The 11,440-nt window shown below is 25.9% G+C and overlaps 1 protein-coding gene across 1 annotated transcript; it reads right to left on the bottom strand.

Annotated features, from left to right (window-relative positions):
• Positions 1–2,821: 2,821 nt before the first annotated feature.
• On the bottom strand, positions 2,822–11,044 carry MKS88_005590 (formin 2; the record flags this gene model as incomplete). Its single annotated transcript, XM_067218867.1, has 1 exon — positions 2,822–11,044. One exon carries the CDS (start codon positions 11,042–11,044, stop codon positions 2,822–2,824), a length of 8,223 nt encoding a protein of 2,740 aa, XP_067070800.1.
• Positions 11,045–11,440: the final 396 nt, after the last annotated feature.

Raw genomic sequence — 11,440 nt, 5'->3', positions numbered from 1 at the left:
TATTTCTTATAAATTATATCCTCTTACTTTTGTTTTAACAAAAAAATAAGCACGTTCAGCATGTACACATAAATATAAATATATGTGTATATATGTACAAATGTACGTGTATATCTGTGCACATAATATATATATATATATGTGTGTGTATATAATATCAATATATAATAATCTGTATCAGGTAAAAAGTGTCACAATAAGCGCATAACTTAATACTATAAACTCAGAAATAAGCATAAATGTAAAAAGAAGTTATGCGTATTCGGGTTTGTATAAGTATATATATATATGTGGTAAAGAAAAGGGAATAATGTAAAAATGAATAAAATAAAGATATGGGGGAAACTCCTTAAAAGGACTAACTTAAAAGATTTTCTTGAATATATAACATATATATATATATATATATATATATATATACACGTTTTCTTTTATACATTTATATATATGTTTATAATGTTTCCCCTTCTCAGAAATGAAAAAAATAACTTTTATATAAAACATCTAAAAATACACATATAACTATTTTTCATAATTTTTTCAAAATTATAAACGTAAAAAATGGGAGGAGTGCTTATAGTAGTTGTACAATAAGAAAATAAAGGCTTTTAGCAAATTTCTTATTATTTTCTTTTTCTTTTTCTTTCTTTTTCATTATTTTGTTCACAAATTTTTATACATTATTTTATGACTCATTTTGTACGTATATTTTATTTGCTTATTTTATTATTATTTTATTTTACTGTATTTTTTTTTTTTTTTTTTTTGTATCCTTTTGTAATAATGCATTAATTTATTCCATTACCCATTATTACTTTTTTTTATTCGTATTATTGTCAAAAGAAAAAAAAAAATGAAAAAATGCATACTATTTGACAAACTTAGATAAGTACAAAGTGAACAAAACAAAAATTTTTTCTTTAAATTATCTGAAAGCCGTTAATTGTTAATAATTTAGTTTATTAAAATAATAGGTTAGATTTACAATTGTAACAAATATCATGAGTAGTGTACATTCATACACATATAAGTATAAATTATATATATATATATATATATATATGTATATTTATTTATGTACGTGCACATGTGTAAGCATTATATATATGATAAAAAATATTCTTATTTCAGCTTACAATTACTCTTGAATATTATTTTTTTACGCACATCCTTTCTAATCGCTTCGTCGACTGTAAAATTAAAAAAAAAAACAATATTAAGTTTAAAAAATGCTAATACATTCATAATTCTTTGGATGAAAAATATGTATCCTTAATATAAAACAAATGTCTGTATGAAATAAATATATTTCTTATAAAATTCAAGTTGAATTTATTCAACATTGTACGTACAAGATTTAAAAAAAAAAAAAAAAAAAAAATGTCAAAAAATGAGAAACCTTCAAGATGAAAGATATCAAAAAAATAAGAGTGGAGTAACGTAACCTTTAAACATATTTAGGTTAATAATTAGTACCTAGTAAAATGTTTTTACTCTAAATAAATAAACCGAAAAATAATTGTTGAATTTATAGATTAATACATGTAGATAGCTTTAAAAGGTAAACCTTTTCAAAAATATATTAAAAGTAAAGGTACTGCAGTCATATTAAAAATATCATTAGTATCGTCGTATGTTTTTATGTACAACTAATTTCCTCTTACCACTTACATAAATATACCCATTTATTGCGTATGGGTATATTATATGTACATATATATTATGTTAGGTAATTTTGAGAATTTTTCATAAACACAAAATAAACCGCTTATACTCGGAATAATAAAATTTCAGCAAAAAACAATATTGCATTTTTTTACAAATATAAAAATAATGTTAATTATAGTGTTAAGAAGATAATTTTAATTGGTAAATGCCTAATATAAGTAAAAGTAATAAATCTATTATAATTAGCATGTTCTTATTTTATTTAAAAACAAAAAAACCAAAAAAATATATATTGCAAAAATTGAAAATATGCATTAAACATGTACACAAAAAAAAGGGTGGCAAAAATAAAAAAAAGAAATACACAAACAATAATAAAAAATGGGGAAAATGGAATAAATATATTTTGAAATTCTCATTTTCTCTTTTTTTATTTTTATTAAAAATGTAGTTTATGCAACATGTTAAAGATAAATAGCTCTAATTTTATAATAAAAAAATTAATTTTTTGCATATACATATGTACATTCATATATATATATACGGAAACTTTTTACGAATATGTAATTTTAATTATAATATTAAAATTTTTTTTTTTAATTGTAGCACGAATAAATATAAACAATAATACAATTTATTCATAACATGAAATTTAAAGATGAACAATTCTTGTTATTATTTATAATAAACAATTTCTTCGTGTTAAAATTTTAATTAATTTAAAAACATAAATGATAAGACTTTCGTTTTAGAAAACACTATTGTTTTGGAAAATGTTAGGGCCGCGGAAAAAATAGTAACTCACCCCTCATTACAAATATCCCTTCAGAGCAATAAGATTAATAGCACACTTTACATAAAAACAATATTCTTGTTTCTTTAAAATCTCTTATTTAGTGCCTATTTTTAATATATACATATATATATATATATATGTAACTTCATAAATTCAATTCTCAAATGCACTAAATATAAATAAAATAGGGTAATTTTGTTCAACATGTTTATACTTGAAAAATTTTCAGTAAATATAAGTAATGAGGTAAAGCTATATGAAGCTATAGGAATTTAAGAATGGATTAATATACTTTTTTTTTTTTTTCATAGTGCCCGTTCAATCTATTCAGTATTAATCATTTTTAATTTTACTTATTTAATCACTAGTTCTCATGCTTCCATTTGTGCCATCAACGAATTTGTTATTTGTTTTTTCATTACTACTAATTTTATCACCCACGTTTATATTGTCATTAATATTTTTACCCTTTATTACACCCCCTTCAGTTTTAATACCCGTATTTATGTCACAACTTCCCTCGTTTCCAACAATTACACTTTCACCCAATTTTCCCCCAATAGTTGCATTTTCATTAATTTCATCAAAAAACTTTTCTTCTCTTAATTTAGCAGATATGTTTTCTACTTGTCTTCCGCCTCCTCCGGTTCCATTTTCGGTAAATGATTCTATCAAATGTTTGCTGTTTTCTGAGAACATTAGTTCCCCCTTATTTTTTATGAATGTTATTAATGCATTTTTACTACTTAATTGATTAATTGGCTGTTCATTTTCGCTAGTCCTAGAATTTGAAGTAGTTGAAGTAGTATTTTTTTGAAGAGATCTATTTTGTATGTCGTGTAATAATTGAGTTCTAAGTTGAAAAAACTTGCTTTTGCTATTATTATTATTGTTTTTAACATTGCTAAAACTAAGTGATTTACTAACCTTTGCTTTAACTTGTGATTGTTCCTTTATTAAAAATTTTTCATTTGTTATAGCTGATTTATTCGTCGTATTGCAATTTTTAGAAATGTTGGATGTTTTGTTTTTTTTTTTAATAAATATGTTATTATATTGATCTAACATATTTTGATCATTTAACATTATGGAAAACTTTTTCGGATTTAACAAAATGTCTTTATAACATTTTGTAAAATTTTCAACAATAGATGATAATATAATAAAAATGTTTTCTAGATTATTATTTTTTGGAATATCTTCCCCTAAGTATATTCCCAGTAGATGTACAGCTTTTTTTGTTTCTTCATATCTTTTTTGAATATTAAGATATTTCGATTCACTATCCTCCAAAATAGCCTTCATTTTTTCCTTAAACATTTCTTCATAACTAGACTTTAATTGTACTTTAATATAATTTATTTCTTTATCTAATGACATTAAAAGAATATCAACAGCTTCTGATGACATTTTAGATGCAATTAAAACAGAACCTAAATCGTTTTCTAAACAATTTATATTTAATTCTGGTAAGTACATACATAAACTAACAGTAATATAATGCAATGAGGTTATGGAACTATCTAAAGAAGATTTAAATTCAGTTAGTTTTAAAACAGAGGATAAAGTAAAACCTAATGCAACCAAATCCTCATTTTCACTAACACCATAGTTAACATAATTCCCCCATTTCAACACTGCATTTAATAAAGCTCTTAATCGCACACTTGATCTTACTTCCTTTACAGCTTTATCATAAATATCTAAGTCTTTAATTATTTCATTAATCATTTTATCATATTTCAAAGAAAATAAGCAGATTTCAATTTTACACTGACATCTATCTAAATAAACAAAAGGGATCAATTTTCTTTCAACATCCCTAAATTTCTCTTCTTTAATATTTTCAATTTCTAATTTTTGTATAATGCTCTCACCTTCTTCTTTTGTTGGTAATATATGTAGCACTTTTTGTAAGAAATCTATACTCATATTTTCAAGGTTAAATGTATTTATCTTATTAGCAATTTCTTGAGTACTAATGGGAAATCTTAATAATATTCCAATGTTTTGAGCTCTAGTTCTATCTAGAACTGTTATTAATTTTTCTTCATTATTTTTTTTTTTATCTTCAGTACTTCTTTTTACTATTTTTTTTTCTGCTTTAACCCGAGCAAATAACTTATGCACCGCTTTTGTATTAATTAAGTTGTATTTTGTTTCTTCATTTTTTATTTCGTAAAAAACTGTTCCTTCAATTTTGTGAGAAGGTAATAATTGCCAATGCAGCTTGATTCCCAGAGGTCTTTTTTCTTGTATTTTTCCTGAACCTTTTAAAGAAAATTTTATGGGACATTTTTTTAAAGCACCTTTGCATTTTGTTCCCATCTTATTTTTACTTAAATGTAATGCAGGTAGCGGAGGAGGAGCAGGCATTTTTTTTCCACATTTTTTCGATATCCCTAGTTCGTTATTACCATCTTTTTTTTCACTATCAACAGGCGTGCTCTGAATTTTCGCTTTTGGTACTGATATTTTTTGTAGTGAAGCAGGTAGTGGTGGTGGTGGTCTTTTTTCCTTTGTTTTCTTAAGCATTGCCTCTACGTTATTAGATTTTGTTTGTTTATCGCTAATCTGTTTGCATTCACTACCCTCAGCATGATTCGTTTCAATACGTTTATGCTCCACTATACTTCCTTCTAATTTTTTAGATTCATTCCTTTTATCCTCCACCATACTCCCCTCAGTAGGTTTCACCTCAATCCGTTTATGCTCCATTAAGGTTCCCTTAGCTTCTTTAACTTCAATCTGTTTCTCCTCCATCATACTCCCCTCAGCAAGTTTTACTTCAATCAGTTTTGCCTCCATTATACCCGCCTCTTCCTTATTGGCATCAATTTTATTTAGCTCAATCCAATTACCAACATTTACACTTACGTTTGTCGGTGTATTTGCACCCGACACAACATTATCTGCTTTAGTTAATTCCTCTTTTTGTACCTCTTTTTCCTTAAATTTTATGGCAGAAGTTGCGAAAGAATCTACGAAAGAAGTAGAATACTTAAAACTAGTGGAACTCTCACTTTCAATACTTAATGTTGTATCTATGCTATTTTTTTTTTGATTTCTTGTTTGATCATACAGTTTTTCTAAATCATTAATTAAGCAATCTTCATGTCCTTTATGTTTCATACTGATCATATTTTCATTTTTATTGAAATCTTCACTTAACTTTACAGTCAACGCACGCGCGAGTTGTTCCGAATCTTCAATTGATTCAATAAATAATAATGGCATACTATCATGCGTACTTAAATCAATGGTATCCTTTACTTTTAGTTTAATTAATTCTCCACTTGGTAATTTTGCGTAAAAAAATTTACTTTCCTCAATTTTTTTTAATACTTCATTATTATTACTAATTTGATCCTCTATTTTTAATTCTGTGTTAATCTTGCTTTTGTCATCTATCAAATTTCCAATATTTTCTATTTTTTCTTCTTTATGCTCGTCGTATTTTTCCATTTCACTCTTTACCACATAATTCGCTTTTTTTTTTTCAGTACTGCCATCCTTTCTCAGTTTATGATAGTCCTTGTTAATTTCTAATTTGGTAATTTTTATTCCGTCTATATTTGTAATAATTTCAGAAGAATCCTTATTGTTTATATAATCATGTTGTTTTTCACTTTTCTCCTTATTTTTCTCCTCATTTTTCGCCTCACTTTTCGCCTCACTTTTCACCTTACTCTCAACTTCACTTTTCTCAATTATTTCCATTTCACGCACCTTATACTGCTTTAGCTCCTTTTCCCACTCTCTGCTCGATAGAACCCCCCCCTCCAAATTAAACGAGGAACTAATTTCCTTAACGTTCACATCTTCATACACAACACTATGCGCTTCATTCCATAAATTATGTACATCTTCCGGGTAATTACTCATACTATCATTTATTCTTTCGTAGCTCTCAACATTTGTATGGCTCAAACACTCCATTTCGCTTAGACTTTCTAAAACATTTGCATGTTTAGTAGAATTGGAAGAAGACTTTATACTAACATCATAGATCCCACTTTTTATTTTCTTAAATTGGTTATCATATTGAGAAAATTTATTTAATGCTGTTTTGTAATTGGTACAACATTTTCTTTTTAACATTTTGACTCCCCATATAGATACAATAAAATTTAATGACTTATTTAAATCATTATTACACACTTTTAGAGAAAAATATATTTTTAAATTTGATAAATAAGTTATATTTTTTAAATAATGTACTAATGAAAAATTAACCTTTTGAACATGATATTTGACGAAGTTATACAAACTTTCTGATGGCTTTGTAATTACTTCATACTGTCTTTGCAAATAATCTTTTAATGGTATTAAATTTGAATACGATCTTTTAACTGGCAGTAAAGGACCCATATTTTGTTTTTTCATTAAAGAATATTTATCTTGCCTATGTTTAAAACCAAATAATGACGTTAACAGTTGAGTTATATTTATTGTGTTATATTTTATTTTTGACTCTTTTTCACTAAATAATGAGTATCCATTATAATTAATTTTTGAGTTAAAATCAATCTTTTTGTTATTATTAATATCCACGTTATGTCGTTGTTCATTCTTTTCTGTTCTTTTGTGATGTAGACCTTCTGAGTGCGGATGACGTATTTGCTGTGTTTCCTCCCCCTCTTTTTTTTCTTGTCCCTCATTCTCTTCTTCCTCTTCCTCTTCTTTTTCATTATTCTTTTCCTTCTCATCCTCCGCTTCCTTCTCTCCTTCGTTTTCCTTATTCTTCATTATTTTATTGCGCCATTTTTCAACCCCCTTTTTTTCTTCCCCTCCTCCTCTTCCCCCTTCCCTTTTGAACTCGGTCTTACCACCCTTGTAATCTTCATCCTTAACTTTTTGTATTTCCATCTTCTTCCTTTTCATTTTTTCCACAGAATCTATTTTTCTCCAAAGATGGTTTTTCCCATCAGATGCGGAGTATTCACATTCATTTTCACAGAAATTGAAAATACCATTTTCTGCGCCATTTGATGAAAGCAGTTTTTTTTTTTCAAACATTTTTAACTCTTTCAAATCTTCAATTTTGTTGTTCATTTTTAAACTTTTTTTATATGCTTTCATACATTCATTCTTTGTTGCTGAGTCTAAAACTATGGATAATTTCATACTATCTGGAATATAACATTCATAGTTACTATTTATATCCATATCATCTTTTCTTATATGTATAATTTCTGAAGTAGCTTTTCTTAAGAATCCTGAGTGAAATGAGTAAGAACTAGAAAATCCTTTATGAAATTTTTCTATATTTTTATGACCAATTAATATTAAAATATCACCACTTATTATATGCTCTTTTGTATTTCCTTCTGCATCATGGGTGAAATCAATTGTTACATATTTTTTCTTATTTTTTTCATAGGATGATATAATATTATAACTTAAATTATTACATTTTAAAAAATATTCATAACCAGATTTAGCAGGTGAAGAAGCTTTTGTTTTATTTTCTGCTTTTTTTTTACTTTTATTCCTATTTTTACTTAAAAAATTGTACTTTTTTTCTTCTTTTTTTTGATTATTTTTCTTGTTTCCTAATTCTCCGACTGATATTTCTTCTTTTTCTTCCTCCTCCTCCTCCCGTCCTTCTTCTTCCTTTTTTGACATTTCTCTAATATTCTTCATCTTATGGCTAGACATACACCTATCTGCAACGTAAGCGCTATCTTTGTTTTCATTATAATCCACAGTTTTTGTTTTTCTATTAAAAAACATATCACCTTTTTTCTCACCCCTTTGTACAGTTCTACCGCATTGAATATCCTCATTTTTATGTTTTCGTGTATGCTCTACTAATGAATTCGATTTAACAGATGAATTTGAGTAAAAGGATCTAGGTGAAAATGTAGTAACAAATTGCTTCATTTTATGTCTTAAATTAAAACTATGATTAGAACTGCCAGAGGTAGTATGAGCATGTTGATTTGATACTTTTTTGTTTTCTTCTAAATTTTTTTTATAATTTATATCTGAATTAACACTAAATGAATGTAATGATTCTATTTCTATATTTTCATTATATGTATCTGAACAGTTACTTAAATTATAAACAGATGATGCTCTTGAAATTTTATTTTTTACCCTTTTGGTTGTTCGATAATAATTTTTATCTCTTAATTTATTAATGTTCTGTTTTTTACCATTTCTTTTATTATTTTCCAAGAATGATACATCATCATCATGGGTACTAGGTGCATGGTTCAAAATATTTAAATTACTTGGTTCCTCTTGTTCTGATTGGGAGTTGCGACAACTGATAATTTTAGAATACATCGCATTATTATCAATGTAAAAATGTTTTCTATTATTTATAACGCCTTTTTCATTGGATATTTTTCTATTAAAACATCTGTCCTTATCTTCTTCCTCACGCACTTCATTAATGCAATGAGTATAAGTGTCTCCAAAATCCATTAAAATATCGTCTAATGGTGACATTTTCTGCCTTGATTCTTTTTCTCCATATGAAGTACATCTTTGTCTTTGTAGTAGTTGTTGATGTATTCTTTGTTGTTTTCTTTCCTCCTCCACTTCTTTCTCTTCTCCTTCTCCTTCCCCCTCAACAGAATATCCCTCGTTTATACCTCGATCCATTGGACATTCTTCCGTTGGTATCTCGCTACTTTTATCAGTTTCGTATTCTGACGAAAGATCCAAATTCAAATCCTTATTGTCTTTATATATTATTTCATAAACTTCTACTGAAACTGAGCATACCACATAGTCACTAAAAATAATGCTTTTTAACTTAAATGGAATATTTTCAATTTTTTTGTTTTTATTTTTAATTAATTCATACATATAAAAAAAGTATCTCTTATGAGATGATTTCCAATAATCAAAAGGAATCCAGAAATGATGATCTTTAATTTTATTCTCATTTTTACATGTTTCTCTATTTGTCAACCCAAAACCCCAAGAATTTGAAAATTTTGTTCTCTTTTTATTTTTGGAATTATCTAATTCGTTATCATACATTCCACTTTTACTTCCTAAATTTAACGTATGGTTTTGCATTTTATTGCAGAGATCAATATCATCTTTATCATACTCCTTTTTTGAAAAAATATTGTCCTTTTTATTTAAATTGTCCATAAAATTAGAATCATCCAAGTTAATGAAATTGTTAAAACGGTAAATATGACCAGAATCAGAAACTTCCCTCTTATTAGTGTAAACAACATTTGAAAAGCAGTTATTCTCGTCATCATTATTTCTATATTTTTTATTGTTAGGAATTTTTGAACTACTAGTATTTCCACTTATTCCGCAGAGACCCCTCTCACCGCTTTTCTTACACAACATATTAAACATGGTATCTGAATTTTCGTTATTCGAATAATTTTGATATTCATTCCCAAAGTAGTTGGAAGAAATATCTGTGTTCTTCATGTTGTCCTCTTCATTCTCCTTGTCACTATTATTTATTTTTGATGATTTGTACAAAATTTCTTGAATTTGATCAAATGATAATGAGTTATCAAGGACTAACATGACACATGAAAAAATTAACAAAATGAAAGAGCTGCTTCTATGATAATTTATAATTGCAAAATTATCCTTCTTATTAAAATTTAACCAAAATAAGATAGAACTACAGATACTTAAAATATATTTTAAATTCGGATATTCCTTTTCTCCAAAATTATAATCCATAATTTGAGAATCAAATAGACTATCATATTCTTGTTCTAATGTTAAACTACTACCATGTATATCCCATATGACATAGGATTGATAAAATATGGTATTCTGAGATTTTCCAAATGTACTTAAATCATAATAACATTCATTCACTTTTATTAAATTTGTATATTGTACATTTTTTGGATTTTTTTTAATATCTACTTTTTTTAATAAATAATCTATATTTGCAAATACATTTTTATTATATAATTCTAATCCTCTAAAATAATAATTTATTGGAGGATCATTTAAATATTCACTTGAAATTCTTTCTAATACTTTTATGTAATTAGACAAATGGTATACATTATTAATTTGTAATTCTACATTTTTCGGTAATCTCCATGGTTTTTTCATTACAAGTAACCTTTTTGATATTTGAAATAAGTACGTTTTTGTATATTTATGTCTTATTTCATCTGGTACTAATAGATAATTTGATAAATTCAATCCTGTTATTTGGTTATATTTATTATCATTCACTCTGTTTTTGTACGTATCATTTCCTCTTCTTTTTTGTGCTCCAATGAGATATTTTTTTCTTTCCATATTTCCAAAATGGTCAAAAATGATTTTCTCCTTATCATTCATATTATCATCTGATATATCATTTATAGCAAATTTATTAGAACACATAACATTTTCTTCAGCCTCTTTAAAATTTTCAATATTCCAAAGAGTATCCTTTGCAATTCTTTTTTTTCTACTCATTGAATCATTCTGTTCCACTTTCATTTCCAGATCATTATGGTCGTAATTTGAATTTTCACCATGTTTATTCTCATCTTTTTCTTTTTCATTTGTTGTACTTCTTTGTTCATTCTTTTTTTTCTTTGTTTCTTTGTGGTTTCTCTCTAAATGCTTATAATTCATACTAAAAGATATTCATATGAAATTTTTTTTTTTTTCTTTCTCTTTTTTGATATGGAAAATTAACACCACATAATTGTGCAAGGAAATTCAAACTGAAAGGACATTGAATCTGTAAATATTAGCTCTATTAATACTTTAAAATAATGTGAAGTTCGTGCCAGAATTTAGCCTTTTACTATTTTTTTTATTCTTGTATTTTTCCTTTTTTTTTTTTTTTTTTTTTTCATATTTTTCTTTTTTTTTTTTTTGTTTTTTGCTTATTTCACAATATTTCACAATATTTCACAATATTTTATTATTATTTTTTTTTTTTTTTGAGTAATCTCTAAGTAAAATGAAAGAGCTCTTATTGAGTTCTGTTTGCTCTTATATTTTTATCCATTTTAATTATTTTTT

This window comes from Plasmodium brasilianum, chromosome 14, assembly GCF_023973825.1.
Source record: "Plasmodium brasilianum strain Bolivian I chromosome 14, whole genome shotgun sequence".
NCBI classification, from domain to species: domain Eukaryota; phylum Apicomplexa; class Aconoidasida; order Haemosporida; family Plasmodiidae; genus Plasmodium; species Plasmodium brasilianum.
This window is presented reverse-complemented; position numbering and strand designations above follow the sequence as displayed.